General features: G+C 39.0%; 1 protein-coding gene across 1 annotated transcript in view; it reads left to right on the top strand.

The window, feature by feature from the left end:
* Positions 1-27,875, top strand: part of LOC306835872 (protocadherin-15-like) — a 210,301-nt gene that overhangs the window by 60,711 nt on the left and 121,715 nt on the right. The window contains exons 4-5 of the mRNA XM_079362649.1: positions 12,053-12,067; positions 13,904-13,969. Of these exons, the coding sequence (XP_079218775.1) occupies positions 12,053-12,067; positions 13,904-13,969 (81 nt within the window). The remainder of the gene's footprint in view (positions 1-12,052; positions 12,068-13,903; positions 13,970-27,875) is intronic.

Here is a 27,875-nt window from a genome sequence, read left to right as displayed (position 1 = left end):
TAAAACTTCAGCTGGCTACATAAAATCACTTCCACTCTTTTGTTTTGTTTTGTAGTTCTTCCAAAACACATTTACAAGATGATTATTCCAAATAAAGAATTCATCTCATGAAGATTATGAGGTTTGACTACTATTTAAAAAGTTATACAAATAACTATTAACTGTGTATATATACCTGTTTCTCACTGTGCCGTAGCTAAATAGGTCAAGCAGAAGATCTGTTATTGCAAATGATGCAATAATGATATGTTTATGGATGTTTTAAATGATGATTTTCCAATTAAAATGCTTTTAGCAACATAAATAATTGACAATGTAGAGTCAGTGTGTAGATGCACAACTTTCCAGAGTTGAAGAACAGTTTGTTTTTTCAGGCGCTGTATTAGGACCATAGAGGCCATTCTTTCAGATGAACTCTACACATTATGCATAATACTTCAGTGCAAAAGATATTACTCTCAGTATTCTCAGTATCTATACTTTTAATCTGCATGTTTTTCAGAAAAACAACAGCTTTCGTATAACCCAGTTCACGGATAATGCTAATAGGATTCTCCTTGTAGTTCCATGCGTAGGTTCCACATTACAGACGGAATCTCAGCATTTTATAATGTCAATTCATTGACTTTGTAGCAGATGCCAGTTAAAAGTGAATTTTCAGCTGCAGGAGATTGGCAGGTCTTTAAAGATAGCGCAGAGGGGAAGCTGCACATGCAGAGATGCATGCTTCAAACCCTCCCCCCTACATAATTCAGGTCAATTTTGAGATCCGTCCCCTTCCTTTTCCATTCATCCCTATCCTGATCCTCAGCCTTTTAAGACAAGCTGTTGGATTCCACAAATTATTTAAAGGGAATGATCTCTGCTTACTGTTGCTTGAATTGAGGTATTTAAAAGGTTCTTTGTGTAGAGCATCATTTTGGTAGATAAGTAAATTCATCCCTTGATGTCTGACTGAGCCTTTGAAGGCGAATTATTGCCTTGGAGTTTCGGATGAAGTCTCTCTTTGATGCCCTTATAGCATTGAGGATATGTGAACCACTGACCACAAACTAAAGTGAACTACTCAATGGAAAATATGTTTTTGGGTAATTTTTTTCTTTCTAGTCACCATGAAATGAAAAATTACATTTCCATGTTTTAATTTAGTGTCCCTGTATTAAATGTCCAATCAAATTCAACCCAATGTAATATCCCGTCCTCTATTTTGTAATTGGTTCTATCCTGATTCAATTGGAAATACATGGCGCAGCAGTTAGATACTCTATATGTTCTTGTAATGGGGACTTAAAAACTTGTGATGGCATTGGTAGACAAAAGGTATCCAATACTTAGAGTCTGAAATATATTCATAAAAACTGTCAAGAAAGGGGTTATCAGGATTTTATATAAACCTTTACCTTTAAATTTGCAATTTTTTTTTGACAATCTCAAAGTAGACAAGCCATAGCAATGCAAACAATCAAAACGGGAAAAACCAAAATGTGAATAACAAAAGGTTTAAGATGTCATTCCAGAAACCAGTGAGTGACGTCAATGTGGTTACATTCCTCTGTCTTATAAAATGCATGGTCTATTTTACTCATCTTCATTTAGTGTGGTTTCACACACAGGACACATTTTCCTTTTAATGCAGTTCAATGATCTTGAGCTATAATGAATTTCTGCTTGAGGAAATGTGTTTGCTTGAGCTGATTTGCGCTTACTTTGCTTTAATGTAAACCAGATGAGAGAAATCACTGTGGAGGTTCACATGTTTAGTCGTTGGAGAAATGTCAGTTCTTATTGGTAAAAGGTTTAAAGACTATGATCTTTACAGACCTTGCATACAGTGTGTTATGTAGGCAAAAAAGAAAAACGTTATCCCTCAAGTTGCTCTTAAGCAGAACCTTTGGTAGAATTTCACACTGTGTTAATATTGTACGTTTCGTTTTGTTTCTGAGATCGTCATCTGACATTTACAAGAATGGGTTGAAATATACTCGAGCATCCAGATTCCTAACTGTATTTTTTTTTAAAATTCAAATATATGCTTCTTCATTATACAGCTGCTTACTTGTAGCTGAAAATGTGTGGCTGAATGATGAAAATACTGGAAAGTTAAACCCTTTCCCTCGACACAGCACACAGCGTTTTCAAATAATACACAATCTTCGCCATGGATTAAAAATGATCAATGCTCTGGTTTTCTGCTCTGATGTTATCAACACCTGTCTTGGCATGTCCTGCGACCCTGTAATAAGAACGACCCCGAGTGTCATCGTTGCAATGCCGTCGCGAGAAGCTGAGAAAGAGTGTCAGAGGAGCTTTGGTTTGAATTGATGAGGGTGAACGCTGAGGCTGTTCACTATTCAGCGTCCTTCTCGGGATGAACTTGGTTTGATCAGAGAATTTTCACCTCCCTAAACACCACATCCCTCATCTTCTCACCCATAAATCTCAGAGCTCGGCCCACCTCGAGGTGTCCTTGGCTTTTGGCTCTGCAGCCTTGTTTGTTGTCTCTAAAAAGAATAGAAAAACAAAACATTTCCAGTTGAGGAGCAATTCATGAAGCCAATTTACAAGTGACATTGTCGAGGCTAAGGTGACGCTTTAAGCTACTTTGGCGCTGCACCTGGATTTACTAATTGATGCACTAATGATACCTTGCCGGATGAATGAATGTCCAAGTCAAACTTTATTGTAGATCATGCCATTGATTCATTTACTTCCATTTGACTCAACATCTCCAAATCTTGATACCAAAAAGTCACCTGCTATCGCGTGCCACTGCGGTGTAAAACCATTTTTCTCTTCCAATCGGGACACTTGACCAGTAACAAAGGTTCCTACCTTATATAGACAACCGTGACTCACCCTGTGAGATGCCAAACACATATTACAATAATAATCTGCCACTACAGACATCCAAGTGTCTTTGTTATCTTTATTTGATTAGCCGAGGGAAATATGAATCTCTCTCTAGTAATTTAGATGAACTTGCTCACTGTGAGAAAAAGGGGGCTGACCTTGACAATGACAGGATTTCTTCACACCAATTTTCTGAAATAACGAGGAAAAGAGAAAAAAAACGTCAAATGAGTCAGTGTCAGTGTCTCCTCTTGGATGAACGCGTTCATTAAGGGCTGACTTGTTTTATTGACGACAAAAAAACATTTTCATGACTGTGTCGAGCCATGATGAATGGTGTGTTCACTATAAAAAAACAAACATCAAAACAACAATTAAGAAAGATTCCCTACATCTTACGAGAACACAATTAGTGTCCATCTCTGTCCTCCCACATCCCCTCAGTTTTCTGTCCTTTAATTCATCTTCTCAACACCTCTTCGATTTCCATTCTTTATTATTCGTCCCTTCTTCTGTACTTTCTTGTTATCCCCCTTTACATACATGGGCTCAGAGTTGAGAGTTATTTTTTCCAGTTTGTATGTAAACGGCAAAGTGTTTGTCCTATATGTCAGTTGACCCTTGCGTGAGATACTCCTAGCAGTTTGATAAATGATAATCAAAGAAAAAACTTCAATCCGCAGCAGAGCAGACAGATGCACGGTTGTCCATACCTCTAAATCCCTCCATCACTGGATCCAGATGTCCGACTACTGCATGCTTAGTTGTGTGTGTGTGTGTGTGTGTGTGTGTGTGTGTGTGTGTGTGTGTGTGTGTGTGTGTGTGCGTGTGCGTGTATGGGTAGGTAAGGATTAGTTGCATGTGGATGCTTCTGCCACGTGACATCAGCCTATCTCCCTCCCACTATTTCTATCCCTCCCTCTTTCCCACATTTTCCCCATCTGCACACCAGTTTTGACCCACAATTGTTTGTCTATTTTTGGGATTGTCTGATTAGAAGCCCAGATGTGCAGACTTTGTCTGGCTGCAGAAGCCTGTGGGTTGGGGTCGGGGGCAGCGGAGAGACGTGGATGCCTGCCAGTTGGCTTTAATCAAGCCCTGGGCAGCACAAGAAAAGAGGGGGCGCACTCTCAATAAGACCGGGGGATCTTTCGGTCAGAGGTCTGTACAAACAGGCTTACACTGGAGCTCAGCATGTGAGCGTGCGTGTGCTGAACTGCTCATCGCCAGTGTGATTGCAACCTTTGCCCTCCTGCTTGTGTGTTTAACCTCACAGAGAGACAGAGATAGGCAGCAACATGGGAGATGTCTGAGCAACAGTAGGAGGGGGAAGGCATCAGCTAGGGATTAAAAATCAGTAACATAATCCCCTTCTCTCTTCCATTATCTGCCACTAATGATTTTGATACTGCAACATTTTTTTACCCTTTCTCCCACTGTTTTTTTTAATTGCCTTTCTCACATTTGCTTTTCGATTTTCCTACTATGCTTGTGTGAGCCTTAAAAAATGAGCAGACACATAAAATTACAGCGAGAAGCCCCACAGAGACAATAGCACTTCTAATGATGAGTGGTTCGCAGTGAAAGAAATGGAAAGAGACAGAGACAGCAGCAGTGATTGCATTCTGTGTGCCAAACACATATATGCTGCGAGAGGAAGCAGAGAGCTCAGTCTGACTCAACATTGATTTAGCTGTTATAGCAAGGGGATGGTGAATGTTACCAGGATTCTTTGGTTGTTTTCAAAAGAGAGCTGACTCAGATTATTACAGTGTTGTTTCGCAATGAGCTGGGTTTGAATTCTTCGAAAGTTGTTATATGTCATAATCTAAATTTATAATTATACCATAAATAGGAGTCTTTCTAAATAGATAGTAATACATTTTATTTAAAGCCACCTTTCAAAACACTTAAGGTCACCTTACAAAGCAGAAATAAAAATGAATATCAAAGTAAGGATAAATGGATAAAATGAACATTCATACATTAGTATAAAGTCATTGTGGGAAGGATTCATGAGACAGGATGGATTATAGTCAGACTGAATTTACAAGTCTCAAAAGCTGTGTTTTGAGATAAGGATTAAAAAAGGAGTGAGCGCCGACATAACAGAGAGTCAATATTACGGATGGAGGGAGTTCCAGGGGAGGTGGAGAGGCGGGTGTGTGTGTGCAGGAGTTCAGCGAGGTTATGGATGGCCTTAAAGGTGAGAAGCAGAACCTTTAATTCAATACGGTTTGTAACTGTGAGCCAATGAAGCTGCTAATGGTTGAGTATTAACAGAGAGCTGGTGGGATTTAATACTTTTTGACCTGAGATATGATATGTTCCATAGATTTATCTTTGATCTGTAGAAATAGAAAGCCATTATTGCGTATTGTGTAAATGCAATATCTAACTGGATGGTGAGATATGTTCTGAATATCAGCAGGGCTGTGATGAAGACATAGGAACAAGTCCACAATCCCTCCTGTAAGATATTGCTTGAATTAATGATAAGGTACAGATTACAAAAAAAAGTAAGCTGCTTCATCGATTGCTGCAACAACGGCATCACAAGCCTTTGTGTCTGAAACTGCTCTTTCAAGCCTTTCTTGTCATGATTTGGTCTGGTTTCATCTGTAGCCTTCTCTGTTCCCCTTCTGTAAAGATGCCTTGATCTTTGTGTGACTATGGAAATGACACATAGGTACGCAATAGTTTGCATAAGCTGGAGGTGAAGGTAAAAGGTTCTCCACACGATACAGGCTTGGTGATTTAATTCATTGATGCTTTGCTCAATGTGTGACTGTAAGAAAGAAAAAGTGCTGCACAAGTGCCCTTCATTCACCACGTACAGTAGAGTACATTGCAAAGGCGCATTTTTAGTCATTTTTCTTTTTTTATTCTTGAGGGTCAGATTTTCCCTTGACAGAAAGGTATCTTCTTGCAAACAAATGGACATTGAATTACAGCTAAATTCATGTCAAGTTCATCCTTTTTGGGAGCTGCTGTTTCTAATGACAACAGTCACCCTCAACAGACCTTTTGAGCTATCATTTGTTTATTATAGATGAAAACTAGCTAAGCTAGCCACTCACAACTGAGCTTAAGGGTTGAATTCACAGTGTTTTCATTAATTATAGAAACCACTAACACATTGTACAACGAACAAAGTGTGGTTAATAGAGACATCAACTGTTTACACGATTACATGAAATGGCAAATGGTACATCTACGACTTTCTGCCAACCAAACCTATATCTAAATTGAAATGTTCATCTCAACTTTTTAGCAACTCATTCCAGGCTGTGCTGACTTTGATTGCTATTTTGCATATCTGCATGCACTTAATGATCTTTAGCATTGAAATTAGAAATACAATTTTCAATGCCAAAGTTTCTATAATAGTACTGTAAAAGTATTGGAAAATAACCGTGAAAGGGTTGATGAAATAAGAGGAATAACCATACATTAGGATAGAAGATTGTATCAAAACAATTAGAGATTTCTGTTTTCGAATTCTTAAAATAAAATTATGAAATTATAGTCTAATTAAAAATTGTCAAAAACATAGGGCTATTTTTAAAGTGTGTTGAAAAGCTAACTGCCTTGGTAATAAAAAGATATTTCCAGAGAAAAAAAAAAGATTCCCTGTTATTTAAAGGCATTAAGACATGCAGACGTATACTCAAAAGAAGGTGCTTACTTACCTGTGTGTGAACTGTAATGCACAGTTTTAACAACTATGGACAACCACCCCCGTTCCCTTTACTACAACACAGACAGCTCATCTGCTCTGACCCGATGGCTGCCCATGTGCAGCTACTACCTGGCAAAGTGTGTGGCACTGACTGAAGGGCTGCCCTTTTGTCCGCAAGGCCCTGCTGGACCTGTCCCAGAATGCCTCTCTGCACCTCTGGACAAAGATGCATTAAAAAACCTCAATCAATCCAATTGGAATATTTTTTTTTAAAAACCCACAGGGACTGTTCTCCTGTCTCCAATCTGCCCTGGGCCACTGCCACCCTGAGGATAAGTCACAAGTCTGACCTCAAACCTTTGAAGCTTTTCACATAGGCAGTTTTCCTCATGCACACCTCCCTTATAGCTTGTTTATAGACTTTTTTAGATATTTTTTAAATGTATTTTATTTAGCCGGGGCAGATGCTGTGTATGTGTGGAATTGAATAACAATTTTCCAATGCACCACAGTGTTTGTATTTCTGGCACTTTCCTTTGTTCTGTATCCATGGAAGGGCAAGCGAAAGTATGAATGCTTGCAAACACGAATCCTGAAATGATAAAGGGTATAGGAGCAGCCTTTTGTTGAGTTTGAAGTGTACACGCTATCTCAGCAAACCAATCAATCCATCATTGTTTTATTTCTTTCATGGTGCCAAATCATACCGAAAGTTATGACACATGAAAAAAAAAGGATAAGGTTCAAACCATAATCTCTTTGTTTAAAAAAGAAAACGTGTTTTCACAAATCAGCAAGCACATGGCAATATTTGGCAAATAAATTCCCATAAACGGGCAGAAACCTTGAGCAGATCCAGACTTTTTCGTGGAAAGAAATCTGCCAAAACAGGACATGCTGAGAAAGTGGAATAGAGGGAAGTAAGAGAGAACTGGAGATGAAAGAAAATGTACGTTCCTTCTTTTCTCTCCTTTGCTTCTGCCCTTTCCAAAATAACCTCTTTCTTCTCTCTTTTCGTGCGTGCCCTCATTTTTGACATTTTGTGAGTTGCTGCCCACAACAAGAAGGCAAAGGAGTCTCCCTACAGTTTTTTTTTTAATTTTGCATTTCTTAGTCATCCAAATTAGATCCCTCATATCCTTTTGTAAGATTGTTGTAAAGGTTTGGGTGATTAATTGAGATAGTGCAGCCTCCTGGGCCGTGGCGCTTGTTAGGGAAAGTTGTCCTTTAAAGTCTTTTATTTTTGAAGTCCAAGGGGAGCAGTGGTTTGATTTATTGGTTGCTAAAAGGGTGGTGCTGCAGATGAAGGCATGCACGTGCCGGCTATTGAATCAAGTGTCAGGCAAAAATGTTTTTTTAAAACTAAATGTCAGAATTCATCTGGCCTCAGCCTCGTTGCTCTGGTAATGCAGCATTCGATGAACTGCCTTCTAAAGACTCAAATTGCTAAGGAGGTGTTCTGCAACTCAGACAGTGCAATTTGAAAACAAAATGATTAAAGGACTGTTTATGGATGACAAATCCCTGATATACATTGGTCATGTATTTCTTTCATTTCAATGTCTACACAATCTGCACCTTCCAGTTGCCTCAGAAGTAATTCAGTCCACTGGGGATGAATTCAGCACGTCAATCATAACTAATAGAAGCAGGGACATGTCTGTGGGTGACTAGGGGTGGCGTTGCCCCACCCTTAAACTCTGATTGGCCACCCCATATGTCAACCCAAAAAATCCTACACTATGATTGGCTTTTTGTCTTGTCAGAGGTGGGACTTTTTTTTAACACAACAATTCTAGCTTTTGTTTGCAACATGCTGCACGATGTTTTCTTTCGATGTAAATGAAGCACATTATGTTATGTTATATAAATTGTACTAATGAATATCCTGCATGTTAATTCTCTAAGAAAAGTTGATAACACTGTATTTCTATCAGCTAAAAAGCCATTTTCTTTCCATACTGAAACATTGTGTATTTGCATCTTCGACAGTGTGCATGAGTTTTAACATTTTTCCTTAGTTTAAATTGTGACTGTGAACACCTTTTAGTGCGTCAGAAAAATTAAATAAAAAATAATCCTGTGTATGCATGCAGACATCCTACTCATGCTACTACTGCTGAAGTCTGTGCACCAGTTGAAGTGGTTTGAAGTGCAGAACATTATATATAATATATTTAAGGCAGTGTACATTTAAAAGGGTGCTATAATAACACAACAATGCTAAACAAGCATGTTGTGTGTGCCTCATTCCAATAAGTTCTGCCCTGATGTTTATCCTTTAGAAACATTGTCATGATTCTGCTGGAAAAAAAATGTCTTTTAATTTGATGGAAGCTTTCTCGCATTGATTCTTTTCCACTTGATTTCTCTATGAGAGAGCAGTTATCACTTTGTAATTACCAATTTACAGCTTCGTGTGGACATTGTTAGGTTGATTAGTGAGAAGACCTCTGAGGGAGAACAAATGACCTAAATGTCCAAATTAGAAGATTTTGATCGCCTTTGGATTAGGCCTGTGAGGTGTACAGTCCCTTGATTACCTCTTTGTAATTGAATTCCTCTTCTACCCTTTGTTACGACTCCCCACTCTTTAAATTCCTCTCTTGGTGTGACACCAGCTCACCACAACATGCCAACAAACCAAAGTTAGTCTGCAGTACTCCTGCGGTGTGAGATAGAAATATGTTTAATCAACTTCCTATTGTAATGCAAAGTTAAAAGTTTGACCTTCAAACAATGGGTTATCTATTTCGATAAACAAACTCGAATTGTTAGGCTTTACTTTTATCTTTTTTACCTTTGTAAAGCGCTAAACGCTGTAGGTAATTTTATCTAACGCTTTCATTTTTGGTTCATTTGTTGTATAAATACTGTGACGTCCATACATCAGAGCTCTAGAAATTAAACCAATGTGGATTCTGTAATCCGTATACTGTAACACAGATGCCCATACAGTATGATATTTCATATCAGTCAATGGTGCATTTTGCTTGTCAACTGTGTGCAATAATATTTGTACATTCAACAAGGCCTTACACAACCGTTTGCACCCACATGCTAACTCTGTTAGCTTAGTTTGGTAACTATGCTGTCAGTGTTTAGCAACCAAGCAGACTGAGTAATACTGATGTGCTGACCATCCCAAAATTAAAGACCTGTGACTGAAATTTGAAAACAATGAAACAATGATTTAATTTAAACGGTATTGCAGCACTAGTTTCTGTGTTTATGATATGTATTTGTACCAATACAACATATCTTGCTCACAGAATCATTCACGCTTTACCAGCCTTCTTATAAACACAACAAACATTTCTACAAACATGTGAAGCAAGTAATAGGAACACACATCCATTCTTAAGATCAGCAACTGTAACAAAAGCCCGATTGTTAACTTGTTGAAAATCTACAGGCTGGTTTAAGTGAGCCTCCATTTTCTGCACGTTTTTATTGTATAACATAGACATCTTGGCTCTCCTGCTGTTTGATACCAACACCTTCTGAGGCAGCAGTACATCTCTAATTCTCTGACCATGGACTTTGCAGGATTGGTCATGGTTATTCCAGATAAATGGATTAATCCATAAGTACTTTTCCAATTATTTATGTTTACTGAACACGTTGGGTTCTGCAGGTTTTAACCTGCAGTTATTATCGTGAGTGCTGCAGCAGAGAAAATTTATAGGACTATTTCGCACTTTTTTTAAAAAACGAATCACAGGGGCCGTTGGGTATTACACTTGACTGTTGTGTCTAGGAGACTTTTAATGTGTGTGAAGCTTTCTGTGGCGATCATTAGAAAAAAATCCCCTGCGGCTTAAAGGTGTTAAAGTTTGGCAAGAGTGCAAGATTATTTCAGTTTTATTGTGAATATAATTTAGTAGAATTTGTCGCTTTGAGCGTGCTTTAGTGTTTTCGTCACATGCGTTTGTGTGTGTGTGTGTGTGTGTGTCCCTAACGACCTCAATGCAACACATGTTATTGCCCCGATTCCAGTGTCACACTGAGAGAGTCATTCTTTGTCTCTGCTTGATTTTACCTTTTGTCTTCAAAGCCAATACTTCACATCTTTTCCTCCCACTGCCACAACTACCACTTAAAGCTCCACGCATACACACACACAAAAACATGTGCACCCACCTGAACACGCATATGCAAAACTAACAAAGTACACTGCCTGTGATCCCTTAAAAAGCCTCCAAAATGAGCGCAAGTAACTTTAGCACAGCGCACATGTGCACACCCCCTTCTTCTTCACACAGAAGAAGAAGGGGGTGTTTCTTTCTGATTTTCATACTTATTTTGACGTTTTTCTTCATGTAGTCTATGTCTCCAGCTGTGTAGTGTGAACCAACTTGCTCTGCTGGTTTTGTTGCTATTGGAGGAAAACCTTATCCTTTCTATTTTCCTTGCAGTAGACAAGTACAGGATGTCTAATTACAATAGAGAAAAAAAAAATAGAATGAACAGTGAGTACACCTTGCAGGAATTAGTGGTGCAATATGCGTAGATAATTAGTCCTTAAGGATTGAACAGCAAAAAAGAAGGTTGGGTGTGCTAATTTTTCCACCCAGTTGCTTGAATGTCAAAATTGACTCTAAACTGCTTAAAATCTCCAGATAAAGACGCTCCATGAAAAAAGGAACAAGGCGATAAAATTTCAATGGTTATCATGAATACTCCATATTTTAGCCTCAGGTTTAATTGCAAATAATTGTGTGTATCTATACTTAAAAAAAAAAAAGTCATGATTAAATATGCAGACATCACATCGTAATGTTTTAACCTCTGATTAATATGCTCTTTAAGACCACATTAGACCCCATGCAGCACCATGCATATTTAATAAGAAGAGTATCCACTGTTTGGGAGCTGGCAACAGGTGCGTAGTAACGCATCTAAAGCCAGCCGGCAGAAGGTGGATATGTAACTCTATAGTGCTGCCTGTTGACGTGGTGTCGCTGACTTTGTGTCTTCTATTTCAGTACATCTCTAATTACGTGTAATGTAAGCTGACACCACCTGACACCAAGCTGAGTGGGGTTCAATATCTGAGACGGTGGATGCAGAGAAAGACAGATAGGACAAGATGCTGAATAACTTCCACATGAGTTCCTGTGGTCTTTGACTAGGGGTCCCATTTTCTACAACATATGGTTGCACTTAATTAAGTGAAAACAAGTGTTTTTGAGTGATTCATGAATGATGAAATGCATCCCACTGATTCTATAGATAAATAATTTTAGCTTCTAGCTACTGGAAGCAAGAACAAGTCTGCAGGCTGTGTTTAATCAAACTGTGTGGCTCCCTAACATACACCAGTTCTCTGGTGAAGTGTATCCTGACTCTCTTTCCCCCTATGTTTTCTAATACTGTATCTGTTCTTTTATTTAATAATTATCTTCTTTTCCCTTTCCTAACATCAGAGCTGTTTTTCAACCGACTGTTTCATGCTTTCTTTTCTTCCATGCTTCTGCTCTGCTTCCTTCTGGCTCCACTAACTTTTGACCCCTTCAGACTGGCAGTATGAGGGTAAGAGGGCAAATCTTCATTGTCTTTTTTTCAAATTACATAATAATATACTTCTATCCCTCTGCTTCTGTTCCACTCTCTTTCTTTCTCTTCCCTTATGAAAGTCATTTAATTCTGAACTTTCCTCATATCAGCTCAAGAGCGCCTTTCCTTGCTGTCTCATTTTCTCCACACCTCTTTTTCCTCCTGTCTTCTCTCCCTCTCCACCTCCCCGGCTGTCCCATCTGCTGCTGTCTGTCAGGCTGCCATTACCTGTGTCCCATGTGCTCGTACCATCCAGCTGCTTTGACCTCCATCTGTGAAGCTGCTTCTTGTCAGTGCTCTGCTTATGATGTTGCCACATGCTTTGACCACCCTGCATGTCTGGTGTCAGTGTCGTAGTGTCGATTCCTGTTGATGTTTGTGCGCTAGCAGTCACTGATGCCACCTGTTGTAAAAAAAAAAAACCTGACTCAACATGACAGTAAAGCACTTTAACAGTTTGAATTTGATTTCCTCTCACCAATGACACATTTACAATGTCAGTGACTGTATGTCAGGTGTTCTGTCCTCACATTGCTGTAGGCTATGTTAGGACCAAACTTTTTGCAATGTTTCACTAAGGTTTGCTTGTAAACAGAAAGTTATTTAACTTTATTGTAATATAAGAACAACGTTAACATTTTCTGAAAGTAAAACTACTGATCATGCAGTGACTAATACATTTGATGATTCATCATGAAATGTGCTTCCAACAGCGCGCTGGTATTAATACGTGCTTGCTGTTAGTCGCATGTTGCAGCTGGAGCTGTTCTAGAATGATCTAGTTCTTAAAGGAAGAATGTGAGAGTTGTTGACGCCAGTAGATGTCCCCCTTGAGCACCAGCGTTAAATCAAAGCAAGCAGTTGTTTGGCGACAACCCCGCTATTCTGAAGCCTCACTCTCCAGTGGCACACTTCCAACCCCTCTCCACTCGCGTTCGCAAGAAGAAGTTATGAAGAATTACAACGCACCGTAATTAAGCACCATTAAACGTAAACAGCGGACAAGATTGTCCTTTTGCTCAAGCTGCAAGTGCCTGTGTTCTGCATTTTAGTATTAGCAGGCTAATGTTAGCACGCTTTGGCTAACTCATAGCTTCATAATACACATTAATTGACACGGGAGAGTGATCTTAATACACTTACCAGTCGTCCCAGTAAGTATCGAGGAGACTATGTTATCCTTTTGTCCTCTATTCCTTTACTAAAACAGCTTTATACACAAGGCCCCCCCCCCCCCCCCCCCCCCATGTCCACATGATGTAAACAAAGCTCTGACAGGCTCTGACACACTCTCACTTTTCATGACTCAGAGAGATAATACACAGGAATTGATTTCTGCATTATTTATTTGTAAAATGTTGCACATTCTTCCTTAAAGCACTTTATATAGATGTTTATGTAGTCGTTTCAGATCAAGCATTTTTTTTTCCAAAAATAAGTCTGGATATTAAGTGCAGAGAAAATTAAAAAAAACTGCAAAAATGGGGTGAGTGAGTTTATAAAATCCCAAAGGATCAGTTGGTATTTTAAAGAAGGCATTATTATTTATCTTTTTTTATTTATCTCATCATTATTTATCTATCTTTTTCTCCCATCATTTAAGAAATAAAAATATATACAGACAAAGAAGCCTAATCACAAAATGAGGATACTTTCTGCAATGACTCCATTTTCAACTAGTACATGTTTTTAAAGGGTGTAGGAGGAAATGTAAAGCTACACTTTTTTTCTGAACAATAAGCCTTCATGTGTCCATAAGCTGCTTTGAATCACAATCACACAAAGTTTACTTGTTTCTTTTCCTGAATACAGAGTGTAAGCTGTCTCGGCCAGGCCCCCCTGCAACCATCGTGACCATCGATGAGGAGAGCCCCAACGGTGCGTACCAAACAGTCTCCCACCTACTCACTGCTCCACACTTATTTTGGCTCCACTTCACTCTGTGTCCCTGTATGCTTCTGCACTCATGTGGAGTGGGTTCCACTGTTGGGGCTTGTTTCTGTTGTTCTGGCATTGCACTACTCAGCTGATGGCTCTTGGGACAGGTTGCTGATGGGAGTTGAATTGTCTGACATATCAGATTGTTTTTGATTGTATTTTGAGTTAAAAACAAATCAATTGTAGATGCTATTGTAGATTATTTTTGCCTTGAAAGGAATACAAAGAGTTTGTCTGCACTTGTATGTGTGTATGTGTGTCTTTGCGAGGCAATACAGATGGTGTTTGGCACACAGACGTGACATGAGGCTTCATTAATGAATAGTGTTCTCCCTATATGCAGGTTGTCTTTACTGTTGTATTCCACTGCTACTTCAGCAGCACAGAAACCACTGATGCATATAACAGACATGCAGGGCTCGAGTGAGACTGTGAAACTATCCTGCTCCTCCTTCTCTCCTCCCTCTTTATCATCCTCAAGCTTTTCCATCACCTGCACCCACTCCTATTGCTCTCCCCAGGTCTCCTTCCTTTCCTATGACTCTTTAGTATAAATTATGAGCATTTGCCATCTGTGTATTTTGTTGATGATTGTGTTTTTTTTATGCATAAGTGTGTGTGGATGTGATATGGAGTGCTGACTGCTGCTTAGGGAGGCGCTCTATATATGTTCATTGTTAGAAAAAGAAAAAGAAATTGCTCTATAAATCCAGGAATTTCTGTCTGTGTGTTTGTCTGTGTGCATTCAGCCGATCGACGTTGGTGTGTTGCTGAGGATCCAAGAAAGTGCAGTGCTGATTGTGAAGTTGCGAGGAGCTCAGATTTGTGGCTAAAATATTTTTTATAGTTTTGCGCTGGCGAAATCCTACTGATGCGTATACCCTACCGGAAATGTCAGACAAGTGGAGTTAAACACGCATAACGCACACGCAGTAGTGGAGGGCGAAGCAGTCATTTTCCGTGTAAATGGAGCAGGTGTGTGTTTGTCTCACCAGGTTCTCCCTGCAGGTATTAGTTCTGCAGGTTAATGGAGTTTAATGAGCAGCTCACATTGAAAATAGAACCCAGCTTGTTTATGCAGTCAGAACAGTATTCCACAGATTCTCCACTTCCCTTTTATACATGTGCTTCACGCATAGCTTTGTGGGTAATTGTTTGCCTCGGAGAGAGAGGGACATTGTTTGTGTGCACGTTTTTTGCATCCACCGTACATGCATATTTGAATTCCTGGTGTCTGACTGGGAGGCTGTATGTCAAATGAGACTGCCATTCGTCAACGCAATAGCCTTCAATTCAGGCTGTCACACTGATGCATTTACTCCTTCCTCCAAGTGTGTGTGTGTGTGTGTGTGTGTGTGTGTGTGTGTGTGTGTGCGTGTGCGTGTGTGTGCAGGTGCAGCTGTGATTTGGGGCTTTGATCGATTGCCGGGGGAATGTGCGAGATGGAGGTATAGCAAAGCCTGCATCTGAAAGCCTCCCTCGACCCACATGTGTCTGTGCTCTGTGTGTGAGGGATTTGCGCTAATCTTCCTCATAAAGCGCTCATTTACCTGGGATATGGGTCTCTTCTGGCTCCCCAGGTCCTTTTATTTATCTCTTCTTGATGAAACGGCCCACAGCCGGCGCTCCCCCATAATGGAATGTAAAACAGGCATCCCGCCGTTATTGACCAAAGCAATTATCCATCCAAATGTGTTTCATGACTTCTTATCTGTCACACAGAGACATTGCAAATCGCACACAATATGATTACATCTCTCCTCCTTTTTTTAAGCATTTTCCTATCTATGCATTGATGTTTGTGAACGCAAACAGCAAAATGGCCCCTATGTTTTTGGTTGACAGAAATGATAGACAAACAAATAAATGTATGAAGCTGTTTCCCCTCTGAGAACAAATTTAACATCAATCATAAGAGGCAAAAAAAATATACCTGTGGGAAAGGGAAAACGTGATAACATCTGCAACTGTCAAGGCAGTGCATTTAATCTTCAATTCATTCATTGATTCTTTAGAATGGAATTACATTTGACTCTTCGCTAGATAGTAGACCTTTGCATAGACATTGCGAAATAATCAAGTGTTCCTTGTTCTGGTTTTATTTCTTTCATTTTGGCCTGCTGTGTTTTCATTCTCAGAGGTAGAAATAAAAAGTCATAAGGGGATTGCAAAGCCAGTCGCTCAAATGAAGCGCAACATGTTTAATTTATCCAAGCTGCTGCTTCTGCAGACCCTCTGACAGGTGCCAGACTTAACACATAAGGTCTCACTCACATGCAAGCTGGATTTGTATTGGAAAGACAAAGCTAGTTTTCTATAGGCTCATGAGCTAAATCCAAAAGCGTTTAATCAGATTGGAGCGATCTCTATCTCACAGGAGAGAAGACAAAAGAGAGGGAGAGACAGCGGGGGTAGGTAATTTCTCATTGACAGAAAGCTTCCCACAACAGCACTGGGAAATCAGTGTGTCCATAAATGAGGATGCCGCTTCCTTGCTTTTATCTTGTCTCCACAAATTCATGATTTGTATCAACCGTTGCCTGGAGCGTGTGAGGAATCCTCTCAGCCCGCTGCATACTGCGCAACAGCTTATAGAAAAATCAAACTCAAGTGCCGCTGAAGGGCTTTATTAAAAAGAAGTCAGCGTAGCATCCATGTATGTTCGGTGTAAATTCTCTTCAGACGCTGTTATCACCGCATTCCTGACTTACATCAATTTGAATGAGGCAATCAAAGGGAAAATCCTCCATAGGCTCTTATGATGCAAGTAATCTTATCAGTGAATAAAAGCATGCCAGACCTTAAACATCCCCCCTCCACCCCTCCTGGATACACTGAATGGTCAAATCAAGCGTTTTTTAGGGGGAATCAAACCTGTTTACCAGTGATAGATGAATGCAATGCTTCAAGCTGTGTAAGGGTTAGTGGTTATTGCACATTGTCTTGCAGGTACTTTTAGAAGAGGAGCTGGATATAGTTGCCAATTTTCTCTCTTCAGATCCCCCTCAGCCTAAAGGTTCTTCATGATAAAAAAAAGTATTTGTTTGAAATGTGTTTGTCATGCTTAGAGACATATGTAACTTCCTGCCAGCTATTTGGAAGAAGCCTGCTGAATGTGACAACATGCAATCGGGGCAAAGTGAGACACTGTAAACTGCACAGCATTAAACACGGCAGCGACTGAGTTTTTTGTCAGTCTGTTTATATTTTTTCATTTCAAATTGAGATCTTTAATTTCGTCTGTTTTTCTGTTGTAGCCCACAGTTTTTTTTTAAGAAGCTTTAGCTGTCTTCTTTCTTTTGTCTAATATGATTCCAGTTAGTCGTACATATCGTTTGATTAGAGCTCCATCCGTGGCAAAGGTTTGTTTTTTAATCGCAAGGACATGCTGTACTGCAGGACCAATCTGAACCACATTTAGCACCTGCAAGGAGGATTGAAGGCTGCTGTTGTTACCTATGCTAACGTTAGCCACAAGAGGCAAACCTATTTAACATTGGCTTTTTTTTTTTTCAACATATCTGACAACATTCAACCCACGTTGCACATTTTGGTTCACTTACCTTGTTTGGTATGGACTGGTTGGTGAACCAGATTCTTGTGCACATGGAAGCAAACCGACAACCCCAATTTTAAGCAGACCAAAGTTTGGCTCTTTATGTGATGGAAAGAACGCTGTTTTGGGGAACAAAACAAGATCCTTGTGACACCTCTGTGTCTTATTACTAAACTTTCACCAAAGTCAACAACACAAAAGCCTGCTAGAAAAGGAAGTGACAATTGTACTGGCGTATGAACACCGACAAACAAAGTGAGCCTGCAAAAACTTTGCGAGTGTTCCAGCTGCTTTCTCTGGTCTATTCTCAAACTCCTTGATTTCTTCGTCTTTTTGATAAGCTACTTTCAGACTCCGTGCTTCTGTTTTGAGACCCAAGACAACTAGCCACAGAGCAGCCTTGACATAGTTTGGCAGAGCTGAAATGATGGCAAACATTGCAAAAACAGAATGTGGTTGTTTAATGCCACGGAGTCTGTTTAAAGGTCTCTCATCTCCTTCAGGTTGACGAGCACTCAAAGACTGTTTCAGGCTCTCCAGCTCCGGTGTCTCCTGCTTTGTCTGCAGGATTTGACTGACTAGAATGCAGCTCTACAAAGTGTTAAATGTGCGAGACCGGTTTAAACAATTAATGAGAAGGAGCCAGCCTATGTGAGTGTTTTTCACAGCCACCACGGACTCATTAGTGTCTCTCCTTAAAGTTAATTGAATCCCTCACACTGTTTCTCTCCGCCGAGCCTGTCATTAGTTTGACCATACTCACTGCGCCTTCATTCCTTCACATTAACATGAGAGACTTTCACTTTCTTTATGTCCACTCTCTTTTTTTTCCGTTCTCCAAGTCAACTATAGGAGCTTGATGGAGTCTTGTTCATTATTTTTATTCACTCAAAAAACACAAAACAAATGTACGATGTAAAATCACATGTTGGTGTTACAGAATCTGTAAATAGCTTGTACTAAAACTACACTCACTGACATAACCAAGGTTACACAAACATAAAAAACACCAAAAACAGTCTTAAATATCTTCACATTGAAACGTTTTAGTCTGTTTCTACTGAATGGATTCTGATAACTGTAAAACTTACATGTTCTAAACAGATCTGTAATTTCTAACATTAGTCTGCCCCCTTTCTCACTCCAGTGAGACACCTGAGAAACAGAGCACTCTGCCTTCCTATGATAAACGTTACACTTTTAGTACTGTATTTTTCAGGTTTTAAACAACAGCAAATGTCAGCAAGCGAACACAATTGATGTGTATAGCTTTCAATGTGGCCGTGTAAAGAAGCAGGGCCGCAATTTGTAACTCCTCTGCCAGACGGGATGACGACGTCTTAACTCATGTCTGGACCAAAGAATAAGCCATAATGTTCCATTGTTTGCCACATGAGAACAGAGACAAACCATTCACCGCCTGTTTATACCTGAGTTTCTTTCTCAGTTTAATTTCAGTTTAAACTGAATTTCAATCATTCTATCCCTTTAATATGAACATTTTACATGAAACACCTTCTATTCATGCACTCTTTCCTTTCCCAGCAGCTCCATTATGATCCATTACAGATGTAATGTTTTTTTCCATATCTCATTATTAAATCATGACTTCCTAAAAACAATAAAAAAAAACACTATTTTTCCAAGCAGCTGGTGGAGATTCAATGTGTTTTATATTAATGACATAAATGTGATGTTGGTGTTTGTATTATTTTTCTGCAGACTTGAATACATATGACACACTCACTGTTTTATTATTCAGTGTACTCACGTTTAATTGGGCCAACAGCTCAAAGACCTTATTTTCTGTTGAGTCTGTTTTTCATTGTAAAGAAATGCAAGCTCCTTACTACCACTACTATACTCATCAACATCATATTTAAATAATGAAATTCATGATATTAGATTAAGCTCGTCCCTTTTAATACTTTACTTGTATTAAGTTCCAGCCTGGTTGTCATAGCCCGATCTTATAAAGCTGTTGAGCGACAGGACAATATAAATTAGTTAGAGCATCAAGTTTATCTGCAAGTTTCATCACTGACAAGGTAGACAGTAAATAAAACTGCTACTATATGAGAGTTTAGCACTTACCTTTTCAATGGAAAGAAAATAGAAATTAACAGCTTGAGTTTCGGTGCAAAATCTTTTCGCACCGCCTTTTTACAGCCAGGGCCGCAGAAAAACAAACACCCTGGGTCTGGATAAGCTAGTGTGTATTGACAGGAGGAAATATTTGAGTCAGTTTACATGAATGGATACAGTATAAAAGGAACAAAGATGTCAGAGTGTCAGACCCTTCTTGGAATTAGAAGCATCTTTTTGTTTAACCTTATTTTATCACCCAATACGTCTGAGGGATATGTAGTGTATGTAAAAGGGACTCAGGAAGAAGACAGGGGCACAATGTCTGAAATATTACATAATGTTTTTAGCAGTGCATGAAAACAGCTTAGCAGACTTTTTTTAAACCTGAAGATTCAACAAAAAAAACTTATTTTAACTTCTAATCTGAATTAGATGTACAAGCCTAACCACTTTATAGTTGCCATTGCACAGGAAGTAGTGAAGCCTTACTTAACAAAAAATGAAGTTTGACCGTCTGTCAGGTCTAGTAGTTTTGAAGTCATATCATTATGGTTTGTTATCTCACGCTGGGTGTTCATGCCAGTGGGCTGGTTGATTTTACAAAATGTCAATTGGAAAATCATATTGAAAAATAAGTTTCATATTCTCACAAGGTTGGCTCCCATTCTGCTGATCAGGACTTTGTTCTGCTTAATAATTGCAGCGTTACAGAAGAGGAAACATCTGTGGAAATTGGGCTGGAGGAACCCAAGTGGCCAATTTAATTTTGTGGAGCTGTGAATCTGTAACTCACACAAAATGAGAATTGTAGTTCTGTTTGCAGCGTTTTTAGAGAGTGTGTCTGTGCTGGTTCTGTGCATGTGGTACAGTTACAGTGTCTTTGTGTTTACATTAGTCATATAGGACCAGGACAGGACTTCTTGGAAAGGATGATGCAGATGATTGAGTAGAAACAAATGATGTCCAGTCCCTTTTCTCTGTTCCATGCACACACACGTTGTGACACATTCTGTTCTCAGTTCAACTCTGTCATCTCGTCCAGTTGAGAGATTGCTCGGTCATCAATATATAATTAGAGCGTAGCTGAAAGGAGAGGATTAGTTCACAACACCTGCCCCTTTTGGATTAGAGAGTAAAACAGAGGGCGGGCTGTGCAATGAGGCTCAATTATACACTATAGCCAGTGCATTGTGAGTTCAGAATGTGGATGCTAAATGTACTTAACAAGCTTTTCTTTTATATATCATAATTTATGGTAAACTCTGTCTGGAGGTTCTTTGATTTTAAAATATTCTTGCCTGTCTTTGTGCCCCTAATTACACTCCTATCCGCGATAAGAATGCTTCTGTTTTTGCGTCTCTAAAAATGCAGAACACATTAAGTCTTTGATATGCAAATAAAGTCGACAAATTACGCAATATTGTGTGGATAAACGGTCAGCATAATTGCTGTCTTTCTTATTGTGATTATGCCACTTGAGTTTTATGTATTGATAGATAGATAGATAGATAGATAGATAGATAGATAGATAGATACTTTATTGATCCCGAGGGAAATTCCGCAGCACTATTTGCATGGAAATACCTAAATTGTCTGGTTTTTAATAAAGATGTGTCTAAGGTGTTCAAATCTCATTTAATTTAAATCATCCTAATTAATTTGCTGTTTGCATGAGAAACTCGAATGTACCTGTCTTCAGTAAATTTGACAAACAACAACCTTGTGTCCCACAAGATGATGTTATCAAAAGTGATGGAAAGAAATATGTTTTTTAGAATGACTTCCTGGTGCAAAACCACAACCCTGACTGCATTATTCAGCTGCTTTTTCCTCGAATATGCTGGAGTTGTCAAACTATATTAATAGTGTCATCATAGAATATATGTGTGTGCGTGTGTGTGTGTTTTTTTTTTTATTCCCGTCCTCTAAGGGAATCCCAGTGTTCTTTCATTGCAGCATCTCCCTCTCTGTACGTGGAGAGACTGTAGAGCAGGGTGATGCTTGCAGGATTTTCACACTGTACTGAGGCACAGACAGGAGGAGACACAACTGCAATACCTAAACTGAAGTAACCTCCGTTTGAGAAACATCACAATAGAAATCTGTTCCATAAATACACACAACAGTCAAAACAGAATATGCAATAAATGAGATTTTTAGGCAGAACATTCCCTCCACTTCATATTGTTACTGACTTGACATTACAAGAGTTTTTCTCCCTCTGAGCCAACTGTATTGACTGCACTATCAGTGGAGATGTTCCAACGCAGGTTTCTTCCGAGACAATGATGCCAAGTTTGTTGACACAATAATGAAGCTGTCGGGCAGTTTAATGATGAAAGCATTTTCTGCCTCATGACTGCTAGAACTACAAATCGGCCACCTTCAGGCTGTGGTTTTGCATTGTTTTAAGTAAACATAAAGCAGTGAGGTTTTTGCTCCAAAATGGCTACTTGTTATGAAATATATATAGATTTTTAATTACATATTTTACCATTCGGGGTAGAAATTGCAGGGATATGAAACCATACATACCATACCACAGCATTCCATACCATAGGACACCGTATCGTAGCATAGCATATAGTAGCATACTATACCAAAAAATACCATACTGTATCAAAGCATTCAGTAGCATACCATACCATAGCATAGAATAAAGTATGATAAAATACCATAGCATACCATACTAAACAATAGAGAAGATAACCGATACATAGTCAATGATAGTGAAAAATTATAGTGAAAGTCACCAAAAAGCTATTCTGGGATAAAATGTATTTTGCAACGCAATCATAAAAATGACAAATCACAATGTCCGATTTATTTGAAAAGGTAAAGTTCAGGATTAATGTGTTTACTAAATGCAATTTGATGTCAGTTAAACAACTGACCTTACTTCAGCATGTATCCTATTTTCACCTCTGTCTGACATTTTCCTCATCCTTCATACAACTGTCAATGTCTCATGGGCAAACTCAATTGCCCTCATTAATGTCATAAGCAGCACCATAGGGGAGTCATGAAGTTGTGTTGTGGTGAGTCAGATTGGCAGGTAAATCTTTTTAAAATAACTTTATCATGTATAATTTGATTTGGAGGGTATAATTAAAAAAAAATCAGTAGATGTAAGTTGTGTGCTGCATGGAGATTTAATAGATATATGATCAAACTCTTGTTCCTAGTCTGATCAATGAGTACCGTAAATTCCGGACTATAAGCCGCTACTTTTTTCTCACACTTCGAGCACTGCGGCTTCTACTCCGGTGCGGCTAATGCATGGATTTTTTATGGGGGACAATGAGCTTCTGCCGCAAAAACATTTGACTTCGTCACGTCGGATCTTAATATCAGTCATTTTGCGCTTCATGCATGCACCCTCATGATGGAAAACACACGGAGAAATACATATGATGCAGCTTTCAAGTTAAAGGCGATCGACCTGGCTGTCAAAGAAGCTAACAGAGCTGCTGCACGTTAAGATGACACTGACAGCGACAACAGAGACTGAGGAAGTGAGTAATGAAGTCATTCTGAGGCAGTGAATGGATGGACTTTTTCTTGTGAAATATATTACGGTCATCTTTTTCATCAGCCGTGTTACAGACACCGTCGGCTAGGCTTCGTATTGTAACGGTTCATGTTGTAAAGTCAGTAGTTGATAATGTCTTCATAATTCCGATTATGTGGAGAGTCAGTGAATGCACCAGCGAGAACGTGTTGAGTGGCTGTATGAGAGAACGCTGGGGGAGAGAGTTGGATTGTTACGGCAAGTTATGGTTTTGCTCTCTGCTGTAAACGGCGTGGTCACGGCCGACAGTGATCGGGTTATTAAGTTATTATTTGAACGCTCTCGTCGTCCTTTAACGTCCGTACGGACGCTACAGTATTTGCGGATGTTACCGGTAGCCTACGTCTGTGTAAATAGCTCTTGTTATAGCGTGGACACCTGCGGCTTATAATCAAGTGCGGCTTATATATGTACAAATACATTTATTTACTTATTTTTAGCCGGTGCGGCTTATATCCAGGTGCGCTCAATAGTACGGAATTTACGGTATTTTGTGTGACAGCAGACAAAATCTGAATTATAACATCAACATTTGGCATGTAAGATGTAATATGTCCATAGTATTGAGGGAAAGTAAAAAAAGTAATTTTCCATTGTGGGGACACACATATTTCCTGTATATACTGTATTTATGGAAACCTTCTCTCTAGGTTCATTTGTTGACTATTTCATGAACTAATTAGGAAACATGGATTATGTTATTGAAAAAAAGTGCCCGTGAACTGTCTCTTTAGCTTGATTCATTTGTATTTGTCAGCTGGTGATTTGCGTGTCTCTCTTAATAAGATATAGAGCATTTGCCAATTAATTTTCAGCATATTGTAATGAGATCGAGGATTAGTTTAATCCCCAGATTAGAGTAAGTAGACATTAAAATGATTGGTCATTCATATTTCATGTCTGCATCTCATTTTCAAGCAGTACACATTGGCAAACAGAACATGTGTGATGTTGCAGTAGTTATTTTGATGTTTGAACCACCTTGTCAGTTACAAATAAGAAGAGCACAATGCGTTTGCTTTTAGACCAACAGTCACATTTTGAGATGTTACATACCATTGGGACGGTCTGTGTTTTAGCCTTTATAAAACACCCAATTATAAAATATGCGAGGACCTCTCGACACACATTGACTGGGACCACTTAAAGCTGTTCAAGGATTAACCCTCTAACCCTGCGTTCACCCAAAGAACCTCTCTTCCTCTGGAATCACAGCAGCTTCTGTCTGCTGATTGTTCCTGGGGGGGAAACCCAAGGCGATGGATTATGTGAACCTTTTCAACAGAAATGTGTTCTCAACACAAGAGGATGCCTAACGTGGATCCCACTTTTTCTGCTCAAGTCCCTGCCTGTCAAACAGTGTCTTTACATCTAATTGATTGATCTTCATTAATAGATCCCTGATAATGTGTTCTTCGGACTTCATGTTTTTCTGTCTTTTCTCTCAAGATGTTTGTGGTGCTGGGTAAAATATCATGACAGTGGCTGGAATCACTAACCATTAACATGAGCAGACATTCTTGTCCTCCCTGATAATGAAATTGTCTTTTTGACTTTGACTTTTCATGTCGATCTCGAGTACAAAAAAATGTTGTGTCCAACACTATTATACTAATATCTGCAAAGATGGTGGAATCTACAAACATTACCTGATTAACAGATCAATAAGATTTCATCTATTCAAACAACTTCTTTCAGCCCACTAGAGGAAATGGTTTTGGAGCAGCTTATACAGATAATTAAACAAAACCTGACATACGGAAACAATTATAATACATGAGTCTGTAATCGTCTATAATATTCTATAATACCATGTTGATCATATTGTAGGTGGATGTACGTCAAGCTAAACACACAGGGTTGAAAGTCCAACATTTTTTTTAATGTTTTTTGAGAACTGCGCTGCATACAACATGACACTGAGCAGCTTTGCCTCTCAAACAGACATTGAGATAACACCAAGAATACATAAGACATTGGATACATTACTGATGGATGAAGTATTTGCAACATTTTATCAAATACTAAATAGCTTAGTCACACAAAGCAGCTGTGTAAAAAATGTCTCTAGTTGTAGCTGAGTGTTCTCTGTCTTCACATAAAGCAAAGCTTATGGGAAGGAAATAGTGGTTTATGCAAGTTTTTTATAAATTCCTGAAGCCATATGTGAAGCCTCACATATGCTGCAATGGGACTCAAGAGTCACAGGATGTTTTACTCCAGATTTGGCACAAAGTCAGAAAAGCAATAAAAGTGTTAAGGGATTTTAAAATATTCAGTCACATTGCAAAAAAAAAAAAAAAAAACGATTCCTGATTTTGAACGTAGTCATTGCCTAGAAAACCGGAGCGCTTGTGAAATATGTCACATGTAGCTATTTTTGTCCACATGGGAGAACTCACTCAGTGTGATACCAATAGAATATTTTTTTTCTTGGAGTGATGTATTTGTCTGCAAGGATGTGTCGATTTGGAAAAATAGATATTTAAATTGCATTTGGCCCAGTTTTCCAGAAATATGGATACACATCATTAAATGTGAGCAGGGAGCTCTGCCTTAGAGGTTATATCTATCTGACGAAATAAATTATACATACGTACATGTCACTTTGACATGTTTTATGATTAAGTTGAATTCTCATCACTTGCTTCAAAAGCTTGTGGAAACAGAATCTACTCTCTTTTTCTGTTAAATGTGGCTGTAACTCCAGTTTGAGGAGAACAGCATTTCCCTCCATCTGCTGTCCTTGTAATTAGCCTTTGTTCCTTTGAACCTGTATAAAGTTTAACATGAGCTCAGTTGTGACCATCTTGGTCCACTGAGCAGGGAACTAAAACCTTTCTGAACCAGCCACTGAGTGGGACCTGAAAGAACTTTTCCTTCCACAGCTGGAAGCGAGAGAGCTTTCTCGCTTGCCTTACCTCTGATGTCAAACCAGTGTACAGTTGCATGACAGCACTGGAGTCAGTTCAAATATCAAGGACACATTTCATGATAAAGTTCTAGGAATGTGTAAAGTCAGTTTCCTTGGGTAGAAGCAAGTATGACATCACGGATGAAAAGCAAGTATTTTAAAAAGTATGCCGTTGAATAGAGCTGCGTGTGTGAACATTGTTCACCCTGACTTTATACTTGTAATATTTCCTGCCAGTCCCCTTCTCGAAATTCTTTGTGAATTTGGGGTTAGCTGTGGTTGAGTGCAGCAGGATATCTTCACTGCAAGCAAGTGGACAGACGTAACAAGGTTGATATCCTCTGAGTGACCGCTGCAATCTTAGTGTGTGGCAAGTTTGCTCATAACCACTCAATCTTTGATACTGTGAATACTTACAACTACAATAAAAACTTCAAACTTGTATTGCGGCTGTAGCTCAGTTTCTCAAACAAGGTTTTTGATTTCCTGTTTCTTTCAGAATGCATAACGGTGAAAGATGCATGACTTACAGTTTTTCAAGTTGCATATTAGGATTGTTGATAATGCGCACTTTAACATAAATTAAATTTGCGTGTTAAGAAAATATTCTGTCTACTGCTGGTGTGCAACATTTAAACGGAAGGAGCTCCGCTTGAGTAACTCTGAGGATTTTGTGAAATCTGATTAACTAACGTTGCCCTTGAGCATTCTCTTGAGCAGAGCAATCAAAGACATGCTCTGCTGTGTTAGGTGCTCAAATTGTGTTGATATAAACATCACCATAGAAGTGACAAAAAAACAGTGGGAAGAAAATATTCCTAATCATTGATAAGACTGGAATCATCCATCCATTGATCCATCCATTGATTTCTGTGTGCAGGTCACATCACTTCATGTCATCTAAAGGAATGAATGCTCTTACTATCCTGGTAAAGCTGTTTCAAAAGGTCTTTAGAAATAATCGCTTAAAGTTTTCAAATACCTAGCATACCCATTGTAGGTCACACTGTTTAATGCCAGCTAGAATCAGAATCAGCTTTATTGGTCAGGTATGCTTAGCATACAAGGAATTTAACTTGGTTTAAAAAAAACGGTGCTCTCTTTGTACAAAGGTATAACATTAAATATCAACAATAAACTAAAAAATAAAGTAATGAAATACTAATATGTACAAGCCTAAATTAGATCTTCAATAAACAACTCTCTTACACTTACATTGTAGTCTATGTGATGTAACCTGACCAAGGACATAATCTTAAGCATCTTTTTAAAAAGTCCTCCTGTATAATGTGAACTTCATGTGCAAGAAGAGAGCTTCTACAGTAAAGGACATCATCATGAGCAGTAGAGTTAACCCACATGACTTATTCATCATCATGTAACCCAAGATACAACTCTTCAAACATAAATTGGCAAAAGCACTACTCTTCCTTGGATCTACTCTCCTCTGCTAACGGCTCAAAGCACTTGAACAGTCGACGTCCAATTCGTCCTTTCACACACATACTGAATACTGCTATTCAAAGTTCCAAGCTGTCCGCCAAATGGTACAGTAATTAACTTGAGCTTGTATACATATTTTCTTGTCTTCTGACTACTCGAAACGCTTTTACACTAGAGGTCAAACCTACCTATTCCCACATTAATAGCAGACTGATGGCAACACAGCAGCAGGAGCAACTCCGGGTTAAGTGTCTTTGCCCAAGGACAAATCGGA

Source organism: Symphodus melops (genome assembly GCF_947650265.1).
Source record: "Symphodus melops genome assembly, chromosome: 15".
NCBI lineage: Eukaryota > Metazoa > Chordata > Actinopteri > Labriformes > Labridae > Symphodus > Symphodus melops.
Note: the sequence above shows the minus strand (reverse complement) of the source record. Positions and strands in the feature narration are given on the sequence as shown.